We start from the raw sequence: 12,255 nt of genomic DNA on the forward strand, positions 1-12,255 counted from the left end.
ATAGACTGCAATGTATTCGTATATGCCGCGATTCTCTCTCATCCAGACGTCGGAGTCTGCCTTACTAGCTGTAAAACCTAGGTCTCGAAGTGTGTCTGCAAAACGCTCGTACCAACGTAGACCACTACTGCGAAGTCCATATAGTGCCTTGTTGATGATAAGTATATGTCCCTTGAGCTCTGCAAACTCAGGACCTGCAACAATGAAAACTTTCTCCTTGGTCTTGGCCTCTAGGTACGCGTTCCCTATATCGGCTCCCCATAACTTGAGTCCGTTGAGTTTGGCAAGGAAAACGACAATTCGTAGGCTACGAAGAGAGACCACACCGGAGTACACACTTTCGGTTGGTATAGGTGTTAGGTGTCCACCAGCAACCATTCTGGCCTTGTGCCTACCGTCGTGTTTGACGTCATACACGGTATGTACGCGAATCTTCTTGTATCCCTTAGGCGAATTTTTAACGTACTTGCCAACAATGTTAGCCTTACCAATGTCAACAAAAGTGTCGTATTCATGAAGCTGGGATCTCTCCGTGCTCTCTGCATCTTTCCATTTACTATCACCGTTGGACGCGTCAATAGTCAACGCATCCTTGTGATCGCGTGGGATTTGGTATCCGAACTTGTGGGCAGGTGTGGCTTGTTTAGAGTGCTGACGTGCTTGGTTTACAAGTCGTTGAACTTGCTTGTCTTTAGATGCTACTCGCTTGAATTGCTTCCATCCGGGTGAAAATCTAGTAACCCCTGGCTTTTAGCATAGATAGCGCAAGTAACAGGATCATCAGCGCCAATAACGTCTAGAGGTTCATACGTAGACTCCCCAGTCTCCCAATTGACAAGAACGTTGTATCTAGACCCTTTGTAGTTCTTATCCCGTGATAGGAGTGGGCCTTCGTGTGCGACAATGTCCTTGAAACGCCACTGTCGGTCCGTATCATGAAATTCCTTATCTAGATCCGTCTCGATTTTGTCTAGGATCTCGTTGTATGCTAGAATTTCATCATATTCACCGTCGTTGATTTCGACAAGGAATTTCACATCCGAAGGCTTGTCTGGGTCAAGTATTTTTCGGGTGATACGTGCTCGAAAACGCTCCCCATCATCACGAGTATCAGTGAGAAAAGTGCGGCCAATGAGGTCGTCAGGTGTGAAACCGGGCAACTCCTTTATGGCATAGGAATTTTTATTTTCGGTCCTACGCGACTTGATGAACTTGATGGGCTTAGGACCACTCTCCCCATCCTGTGTAAGGCGTAGGTTGGTTGCTCCTGGGATGTTGGCAGAACGAACGCTAGATCGGTATAGAATTTTGTTGGTGCCGTCGTTGAGGATCTTATAAATAAGTGCGTCCCCGACGGAATCCGCGATGCCCACAAAACGTCCTCGTTGTTCAGTACCATCTGAAGGGAATGTCGCATCGTCAAGGCGATAATAAACCGGTTCCCAAAAGTGGAACTGTAAAAGAACACTGATATCAGGGGTAGAACCAGTAAGAACTTCTAGGGGTGTGCGGTTGTTCAAAGATTCGTGTGCCAAATGGTTGAACACATAGCAAACGTAGGAGACGCAAAGTAGCCACGTGAAATCAGGGGCACCAGTGTGGTTGAGAATATTATTAGTATTGGCTTCGATGGTTGCAATACGGCGTTCAGCGAAATTTTGGTGCTGATGGTTAGGCTCACTCTGCCACTGATCGATATTATAGGCGCGTCTAATATCGGTGACCTTCTTACTGATTTCAACCTGTGCACGGTCACTGATCAGTTTGTCCATGGCACCACGATAACGAATGTGGTCTTCAAGTGCATTGACAAACTCTTTATCCGTTTTCATAGGATAGACGTCCGTAACGAGGGAACGACGTCCAACAAAGAGTTGAGCGAATTTAGCACCATTGTCAACGGCAGGGGTATCAGACCATATGGTGTCAGTGGCAACGGATTCATTTCGCCGGTGTACATTTAAGGCTGGGAAACGGGACTTGTAATGCTTCCGCAACGGGGCGTTGTGTACTTCTCGTGCGTACTGGGTTGTGGCCATGAGAGTTTTTCGGACGGTGTCAGCCGAAATCCATCCGAAACATGGACGAAGCGCTTCATAGTCATGCTCGTTGCGTGCAATATTATGCTGTTTACACTGTATTAAACGGTCGAGTGCACCTTCACGAAGGGATGAACACGAGGCGACGTGGCGGTGAAGATATTGGCCGTTGTTATCGAAGCGTGGTTCAACATAGGGGTGACCAGGTATATCAAGAAAGTTGCTGGACCATTCCACAGAGAGGTCAATTTCGTTGTCTAAGACGGATGGATCCCAATCTACATCGGAGGTGATGACAACATGGGATAGTGACTCGAACTCTTCATTGGTGGGATAGCGCATATCCATATAAGGAAGGCCTTGCCTGATATGCAGCGGGATAATGTAATCGTCTAATGTGACGATACGTTGGTTTCCGCCCACGGTACAAGCGCGATCCTCAACATGGTTGTGGTAGTGCTCGAGCTGGGCACTAGAATGAATAGTTCTACCCTTTCCCAGATATGCATACTGGTTCATGATGAGGATGATGGGTCCGTTTTGGGACATTACGTACCCGGCAGCGGTGACAATGTCTAAATTAGACAACGTGTGTTCATTAATACCAGTGATGTTGGCGGAGCGGCCAGTTTTATGTAGGATTTTAACATCCTTACCGGCGAGGCCACCATTTGCACCTCAATCCACCAAGGCGCCGGTATTTCCATCAACGGTATGTTGAGACACGTGGTAATGGAGAATGTTCGAGCGCAAAGACTTCGGAGACGCGGAATGAGGTGTGCCATGTGACGTTGGGTCGCGTGATGCAGCGAGCACTTTGCGGATGTTGGCATCGGTCATGCGTCCAATACGGTCCGTGAGATGTGCTAGTAGCTCGGTTTCAGGCGGACAATCATGAAATGTTTCCTGCCTGGACTGGTTTGTATCGTTGTCATCGGTGACTACGGCTGCATGTTTGTGGGCTTGTAATGCTGGACGCAGTATGTTTGGGTCTGGTGTAGGAGCGTTATCTGGCGCGTCCAGACCTTGGAGAATGGCCTTGGCATCGTCCGAAAGCCTGTTCCACATCTCTCGAGGGATATATGGACGTTCGCGAGCATCAGTTGGGCGTCTGTTACGGCCCCCTGGTGTGGTGCCGTTACGGTTGTGTGCATTTGCTTCATACAATGTAGTGGGGGACAAATCTATATCATAATCAACGTTGATGGGATCATCTAAGTCTGTAGGATGATAGGTTAGGTCAGTTGAATAGACACTACGTTTGGTTCTACCGTTACGGGAACTTGAGATGTTATTTCCGTTGTCGTACAAGGATGCCGACGCCAACAGGAGACTGAGGTAACCTTCATAGCTAATGGGACTACCCCCTTTTGCTAGATCTAAGGTTGCCGTGATCTTGACTTGGCAAAGTTTGGGTACGTCATGGACTGCATTCTCCAGAAGACTGAGGCACAGTTGCTGAGGGAGTTGTTCGGCAGTTGGTTCCGTATCATTGTAGATACGCAAGTGATTTTTCCAATGGAGTATAAAACCTTCCGCAGTACCTGTCCATGATGAGCCATATTTTGCCGTAGTAAGGTACCCTAATGTGGTGGACGAACTGATCTTTGCACTGGCAGATTCCGTGTAATGTTTGACTACCTTGCGGAAAACTTCCTGTGCATTGAAATCAAAGCTGTGCTCTCGAACAATGTTTTTACCCATATCGGTTTGTAGGGTATGCTCAAGGGCCGAGTAGACAAACTTGTTCTGTTCCTCGAAGAGGGATCTTTCGGAAGGGTCAGTGGGAACATATGACGGGTCAAGTACCTTCTCAACATTATGGGAGACAGCGGTCACAACGAAAGAACGGTAAAAATTGTCCCAGTACTTATCGTCTTTTAGTGTTGGATAATGGGTCTTGTCTCGCTTTATCCCACGTTTGAAGTCATCTGCAGCGGAACGCGGTTTTGCAGTGGGGTTCTGAACAGTCGAGGGAACATTGGCAAGTGTAGTAGCTGTTGAGACTTGCCCAAGGGCTGAACGACGGTACAGTACAAAATCTTCGTTGTTGAGTGCGACAAGCTCGGAGTTCCTTAGCAAGGTGCCCTTTTGTTGTTTTAAGGACACTTGCCAACGCAGGAAATGGCGAATGATTTGTCGATGTGCCACAATCAATGCAACGCGTGGAGGGTTTTCCGGGCCGTCGGGGAGAGAAAGTGGTGTATATTCGAGAGTATCAAGCTCATTCTCGAAAATACATAGGAGGTCATCGGCCGATTTGTATCCTTGTTGTTCAAAAGTGAGACGAATGGGATGCCCTTGTGGAAGAAGGAGTACGTTGTCCAAAAGGTGAGCATAGACCGCTTCGCTTGTCATTTGCCGAGTGGCAGGAACCATGGTGGCCTGGGAAGCCAAAGTGATACCGTTTACTTGAAAACTACTACTTATGTGTTCGGGTCCTTCGCTGTATATTTATAGCGGACTTCGTTAAAATGACCCTACACCAGTGAACGAAGCTCGCACTGGTACACTCACTTCTACCTCCGTAGGTAGTGTCCTCGGGGACTGACGAGGGTTTGATTAGCCCCCCCCGTACTACTTTACGCCGGGTAGTAAGTCCGTCCCAACCGGAATCAGGGCTGAGGTCCTCAAGCCTATTGGTATTTCTACCTCACTTGACCAGAGCAACCCGTAATCACGAAGCGACCCTGCCGACAAGCCCTGAAGACTCCAAGGGGGGTTCGGCACCGGCAACTCCGAGGAAGTAGGAAGGCCACGAGTAACTTACCGACAAGACCCTGGAGCAGTACTAGTGGGTCCTTGGTACCAGTTAGCGTGAGGAAGTAGGGAAGCGGCTTTTCAAACAATGTGTCGCACAAGCCGATAAATACCACCTTAAGTGATACCTCTGGTACTTATACAACACGAATGGATGTAAGCAATTTAGTTCTCAAAATTCACGGAGCTCGTGGAAATTTGAGAACGGCCTTAAGTAGACTTAAGGGATGTTTACCAGTAACGACTGTGCGGATGAGCAGCAGTGGTTTGACGTGCTGTCAAGACTGTTAATCTGTTACGTAGTACAACCAATGTACGTACGGAAGACAGGAATAACGCGATGTCGACAATACCTGGTAAACGCAAATGGGCGTTATTACGAACGACCTGCGATACACCTAAGCGGACTTAGGGACTGTAAAACTCAGCTCGCTTACGACGCTCCCCACGGGTTAGACAGCGGATACGAGGACATATGCTAATGCAATATTTGGATCAATGAATTTCTAAAACAATGGAGGAAGATTATACTACCGCTAGTTCATGAGAATTGGTCTGTTCATCCAGATGCACGACCTCTTACCATGTACCATATAATCTTACTCTCACATAGAGTAATACCTTCCCTAAGTATAAATCCCACACAGAATCACTTGTTGAGTAACAAATCTTGCCTGTCACTCTCCTCGTTAATTTGTGGGACTGTGCCCTAGTTCCCACTCTTGGGTTCAACTCCTGCAGGTTCCAATACATGACGACCCCGATCGTACCGCGTATACATTGGGTCGTACAATAAGGTCGACATAAAGGAAACAATCCCAACACGATCCACACCTTGACTCACACTCTCGTAGAGATTGTTAGGTGCCTTCTGTCCTGAGGACATGTCGCCTTGGTGTATATCGTGACAAATTTGCTCCTCCGACCTCAGTCTACGTTGCAAATACGATCCCTGCCGACGCTCCTAGCGTCACCTCTGTCCCTGCCCCTGTCAATGGTCAACTCCTTCGTGACCTCATGTCGAACGCTAGCGCCCGTCAACAAGTTGCTGCATCTGGCTCTGCCCTGAACGACACTCTCTCCGTCAATGGCACCACCTACCACCGTGACGTCAACCGCACAAACATTCAGTACAATGTTAGCCGTGCCCATATGCAGTATACACTGTCCAACCATGATACCACCCACACCCAAGGTTCTCTTATTGATGGAGGTGCCAACAGCGGTCTCAGCGGCTCTGACGTCCGTGTTATGGAAGAGACTCTTTTTGAAGCCAATGTTTCCGGAATTGGAGATACCAGCCTTACCAATCTCCGTCTCGCCACCATCACCGGTGTTATTGAAACGACTCTTGGCCCCATCCTTGGTATTTTTCACCAGTACGCTCACCTTGGCACCGGAAAGACTATCCATTTGTGCACACAAATGCGTGCTTACGGAGTTGATGTTGACGACCTACCCCGTCCACTCGGTGGGAAACAACGTATCATCTCTGGTTGTGGTAACCACATCATTCCCCTCTCTGTCCATGGGGGACTTACGTACATGCCCATGACCTGCCCTACTGACAATGATGTCCATGATCTCACATGGGTCACCTTCACTTCTGACTGTGAATGGAACCCCAACGTAATTTCTGCACCTGGCGCCATGATCAACGACCCCACTCTGCAAGTTCCTGAAGACTATCAGCATCACAACATCTACCGCCTCAACAACCTTGGCCGTATTGTCGAATCCCATGATGTGTCCCGTGTACCGCTCCCTGCCATTGAACTACAAGCTAACTTTGGTTGGGTCCATGTTGAACGTATCCAACAAACTCTCAACAACACGTCCCAGTTTGCCCGCATTCACATGCGCCTTCCCCAACGTAAACACTACCGTTCCCGTTTCCCTGGACTCAACGTCAAGCGTATGAGCGAAATTGTCGCCACCGACACCTTCTTCTCGGATACGCCCGCCCACGGTATCCTTGGACATGGTGGCGCTACCATGGCTCAATTTTTTGTTGGTCGCTCTTCCCAGATCACCGCTGTTTTTCCTATGGGCAAGGAATCCCAGTTCTTGTCAACACTTGAAGACTTTGTCCATTCCCACGGTGCTCCTCATACCCTTATGAGTGACAACGCCAAAACCCAAATTGGCAAACAATCCCTTGAAATTCTTCGCAAATATTGTATTGATGATGCCCAGTGTGAACCCCATCACCAGCACCAAAACTACGCTGAACGTCGCATCCAGGCAGTCAAGAAAATGGTTAATACCATTATGGACCGCACCGGTACCCCTGCCAAATATTGGTACCTTTGCTTGGAATATGCTGTCTACCTTTTGAACCGTCTCGCTATCCGTAGCCTTCAGTGGAAGACCCCTTACCAACTCGCCAATGGTGATGTACCTGACATTTCTGCCCTGCTCCAATTTCGTTGGTTCGAACCCGTCTACTACTTTGACCCCCAACATGCCTCATTCTCTTCTGCCTCTAGTGAAGCTTCTGGCCGTTGGGTTGGCATTTCGGTCAACAAGGGTGATTTGCTAACCTATTTGATCCTTACCACTGATACCCAACAGGTCATTGTCCGGTCAACTGTCCGCTCCGCTGTCACCCGGCCTACCTCTGTCAATCATCGCGCCAGTGATATTCTGACGGATGGGGAGATCTCTACCGAATCCGGTGACACCATCATCCTATTGACAAGTGACCTACGGTCCATGAATCCAGTCGATTCCACCGAATTCCTGCCGTCCCTCTTCATATCACCGTCTTTTGACCCAGAAGAACTTCTTGGACAAACCTTCATACGAGACACCATTGATGGTCGCTCCCACCGTGCACGCGTCGTGAAACAAATTGAAGACGCCGAGGCCAAGAACCACGCTGCCCTACGCTTTGAAATCATGGTCGGCACTGATGAAAATAGCTTCTATGAAATTATTGGCTACAACGAGTTGACAGACCTCATTGAATTGCAAGCCACGGCCGCAAGTAAGCCCCTCACTAACTTTGAAGTTAGCAATTTTGACGATACCAACAATACCTTCAAGTTCAAGCGTATCATCGGTCATATGGGACCGCTCAAGCCTGATCACAAGAAGTACAAAGGGTCATCATGGAATGTTCTTGTCCTGTGGGAGGACAATACTGAATCATACGAGCCACTGTCTATCATCGGTAAGGACGACCCAATCACTGTATCTACATATGCAGAAGAGCATAACCTTCTTTCAACAGATGGTTGGAAGCAGTTCAACCGCATTGCTAAGAAACGTAAAGTACATGAAATCATGATTCATAAGCTTCAAGCCAAGCCCAACCGTCACAGCCCTGTCTATAAATTCGGCGTACAAGTTCCTCACAACGCCCGCGAAGCTTCCCAAATTGATGCCAAAGCCGGTAACACAAAGTGGGCTGATGCCATGAAACTGGAACTGGATCAGCACAAGGAGTACAAGACCTACAGAGACATTGGCCTTGATGCAAGGCGCCCAGCTCCCGACTACCAACGTATCAACATACACTTTGTATTTGATGTCAAACACAGTCTCAAACGAAAGGCCCGCCTAGTTGCTGGAGGGCATACTACAGCGCCGCCGAAGGATAGCGTATACTCTGGTGTGGTCTCGCTTAGGTCTATCCGGTTGGCACTGCTTGCAGGAGAACTCAACAGTCTCGACACCTGGGTTGGTGACATTGCAGTCGCATATTTGGAAGCCTACACCAAGGAACATGTCTACTTTGTTGCTGGACCAGAGTTTGGGGAGATGGCAGGCCATACCATGGTCATTGAAAAGGCTCTGTACGGGCTCCGTACTAGTGGCGCACGTTTCCATGAACAGTTGGCTGACACCCTCCGTGCTATGGGGTATTTCCCAAGCAAGGCTGATCCTGACCTCTGGATGAAAGACTGTAACGACCACTGGGAGTATGTTTGTGTATACATCAATGAATTAGCTTGTGTCTCACGCAATCCTAAGGCCTTCTTCGACAGCCTCACACAGAAACATGGTTATACGCTCAAGGGAGTTGGGCCACCTGACTAGTTCTTAGGCGGCGACATTTCTCGCGACACCCTCAACCGTACCTTGACTTTTGGAGCGAAAACGTATGTGAAGCGGATTTGTGCGAATTTCAAGCAAATGTTTGGCAACGATGCAAAACTCTACTCTTGCCCTTTGGACAAACATGATCACCCCGAAGTTGATGAAACCGAGATGCTTGACGACAATGGCATCAAACGGTATCAGTCACTAATTGGTGCCCTGCAATGGGCTATTACCCTTGGTCGGTTCGATATCCAGTGCGCCGTCATGACAATGGGGAGATTCCGTGCGGCTCCACGTAAGGGACATCTTGAGAGACTCAAGCGTATCATCGGGTACCTACGACACTACCCTGATGCTACCGTACGCTTCCGTACTGGTATACCAAACCATGAGGCACGTGGTGATCCACCAACGTACGACTGGATGCACTCAGTGTATGGAAGATCTTCTGACGAACAGAATCCCCCCGGAATGCCGACTCCCCGTGGAAAGCCCATGCGCATCACCACTTTTGTGGATGCGAACCTATATCACGATCTTACGACTGGCCGGTCCACTTCTGGCATCCTGCACATGGTTAACCAAACCCCGATTTCATGGTTCTCGAAATGCCAAGCCACCGTCGAAACGGCTACGTACGGTTCTGAATTCGTAGCGGCTCGACTAGCCACTGAACAGATCATCTGTTACGTAGTACAACCAATGCACGTACGAAAGACAGGAATAACGCGATGTCGACAATACCTGGTAAACGCAAGTGGGCGTTATTACAAACGACCTGCGATACACCTAAGCGGACTTAGGGACTGTAAAACTCAGCTCGCTTACGACGCTCCCCACGGGTTAGACAGCGGATACGAGGACCTATGCTAATGCAATATTTGGATCAATGAATTTCTAAAACAATGAGAGGAAGATTATTCTACTACTAGTCCATGAGAATTGTCTGCTCATACAAATGAAAGACCTCTTACCATGTGACAGATAATCTTACTCCCACGTAGAGTAATATCTCCTAGGTATAAATCCCACACAGAACCACTTGGTGAATAACCATCCTGCTTGTCACTCTCCTTGTAGTTCGTGGGACTGTGCCCTATTCTCCATCCTTGGGTTCAATTCCCGTGGCTTCCGATGCGGGACGACTCTGGTCATACCGCGTATACATCGGGTCGTACAATAAGGCCGACATAAAGGAAACAATCCTACCACGATTCCCACCTTGACTCACACTTCCATAGACAGTATTAGGCGTCTCTTGTCCCAGAGACATGTCGCCTTGGTGTATATCGTGACATCATTGACCTACACATCACGCTACGACACATGGGCATCCCACTCGACGGCCCTGCATGGATGCTGGGTGACAACCAAAGTATTGTTACAAGTTCTACAATCCCGCACTCTACGCTATCGAAACGACACAACGCACTTGCGTACCACCGTGTACACGAAGCCATTGCCTACGGCATTATGAACTTTGTTTGGATTGATGGCAAGGACAATGTGGCTTATATACTCAGCAAATACGTTGGGTATCAAACGGCTTGGCCCCTTCTTCAGCCCCTTCTGTTTTGGAAAGGTGAGACAAATACCAGTTTCTCCACCGCCACGCGCGCCTTACAATGGGGAGTGTCAGCTTTCGGTCCCAGTCCCGGAAGCAAAATTATTCCCCGTGACTCAACGGAGTCATGTTGCTTCGCCCCGCTCGTTTCTCAAGAACTCGCTTCTATGAATATTTCGTCAGAGACGAAACGGACAGAAAACTCCGTTAACGACCTTTCAGTGAATCAACCGGTCGAGAACGATACTGTTGTATCGGCTCACGCGACGACCAGAGAACCCGAAACAGAATGCAATTATGAAACACGTAAAAGTCAGACTTTGGAGGGACAGTGGAATATTATTGGGAAAAGGGGGAAGTCCATGACTTCCCGCGATATCGACACGAAATCGTCCTTTTAGTAGCTATAATCTAGCTATAATCTGAATTAACGACAGTTGTAAACCATCTTTTGTTACGCCTTGAAGCACTATTCTATTGATTCTACATTGGAGAAGATTGCTTTCTTCTGCCTTTGATAAGTTCTACCTGCTTACGAGTGTATTTGTAGAATACGACGAAAGAGTAGAAGTTGGGGGGAAAGCCTCGTAGAGGCTCCGATTGTTTTAATCGGTAGGTTTTTAGATTGAGATTGTGAGACTAAAATATAGATTCCAAAATGAAACCTTTTGTGTTGGAAACAGAATGTACGAACGTAGAAACCCCGTAGCCAATGTACTGGCTATCGAACCATTGACATAGTTTTTGTCGAGATGATTGGATCACCTATGTGATCGCCAAACCATCGAGTTCGGATGGTGCCAACAGTATCTGTTGACAACTTTCATCTAGGGAAACTGTATGGTAATCAGGAATATTTCGTTCCTAGCATATCAGGTTTGATAAGACGAGTCGTCTTATACGCCTCATGCAACGGAACCAGAGTTGTGTATGTTGCAAACATTTGGGTGCATAACGCAAATATTTGGTTTCCTATGAGACGCTTCGTATTTTCCTCCGGCATGCCACACACGGGTAATGAACCCGACGAGGACAGTCGTCTGGCCACTGCGTCTGTCCTACGACAGAGCCAGGAAAAAGGAAATGGCAACGAGGCCAAGATCTAGAGCTAGTGAATCCTAGATAGATGTTCCAACAAACAATGCTAAGGCTAAGCAATTCTATCTACAACGTAGTATCAAATTGTAGCATTGTGTGGCTATAATTTATCACCTTTGTACACAGTCACTGGAATATTAAGTTGTCACTTCGTACTTTCCTCCGGCATGCCACACATGGGTAATGAACCCGACAAGGACAGTTGTCTGACCACTGCGTCTGTTCTACAACAGGACCAGGAAAAGGAAGTGGCACTGGGGCCAGGATCTAGGGCTAGCGAAATTCTAGATGGATGTTCCAACAAACAATGCTAAAGCTAAGCAATTGTATCTACAACGTAGTATCAAATTGTAGCATTGTGTGGCTATAATTTATCATCCATACAATAAGACCGATATTTTCCCCATACAACTCACTTCTCTCTTATGAACACTCCAACTGCCATTCACCTCCACCAAACGGACACCCTTAGAAGACATATTGCGTGGTACTTACTATGACAGTTGATCAACAAGTAAGGAGAATTTGGCTCTATGAACAAAATGAGCTTGAATTTTGGCAAAATAAGCATTGTGCCAGATAGTTGTGAAGCTCGGAAAAATGGAAATGGTGTTAAAATCCGGCTCTCAATCCACCCCTAATTTAGAGTCAAATCCAACTCTACAGCCATCCCAAATTTAGAGTCCTTTTGATTTAGAGTCGGTTTTCGAAAGCGACTCTAAAAGTAGAGTCGGATTTGAGAAAGCG

General features: G+C 47.7%; 2 protein-coding genes across 2 annotated transcripts; both read right to left on the reverse strand.

The window, feature by feature from the left end:
* Positions 1–1,221: 1,221 nt before the first annotated feature.
* On the reverse strand, positions 1,222–2,588 carry PHATRDRAFT_38409 (predicted protein; the record flags this gene model as incomplete). Its single annotated transcript, XM_002182562.1, has 2 exons — positions 1,222–1,241; positions 1,286–2,588. The coding sequence occupies 2 exons, from the start codon at positions 2,586–2,588 to the stop codon at positions 1,222–1,224; spliced, it is 1,323 nt and encodes a 440-aa protein (XP_002182598.1).
* A 129-nt stretch (positions 2,589–2,717) lies between these two features.
* PHATRDRAFT_38410 (predicted protein) lies at positions 2,718–4,418 on the reverse strand (the record flags this gene model as incomplete). Its single annotated transcript, XM_002182563.1, has 1 exon — positions 2,718–4,418. One exon carries the CDS (start codon positions 4,416–4,418, stop codon positions 2,718–2,720), a length of 1,701 nt encoding a protein of 566 aa, XP_002182599.1.
* Between the last annotated feature and the right edge of the window lie 7,837 nt (positions 4,419–12,255).

Source organism: Phaeodactylum tricornutum, chromosome 16, assembly GCF_000150955.2.
Source record: "Phaeodactylum tricornutum CCAP 1055/1 chromosome 16, whole genome shotgun sequence".
NCBI lineage: Eukaryota > Bacillariophyta > Bacillariophyceae > Surirellales > Neidiaceae > Phaeodactylum > Phaeodactylum tricornutum.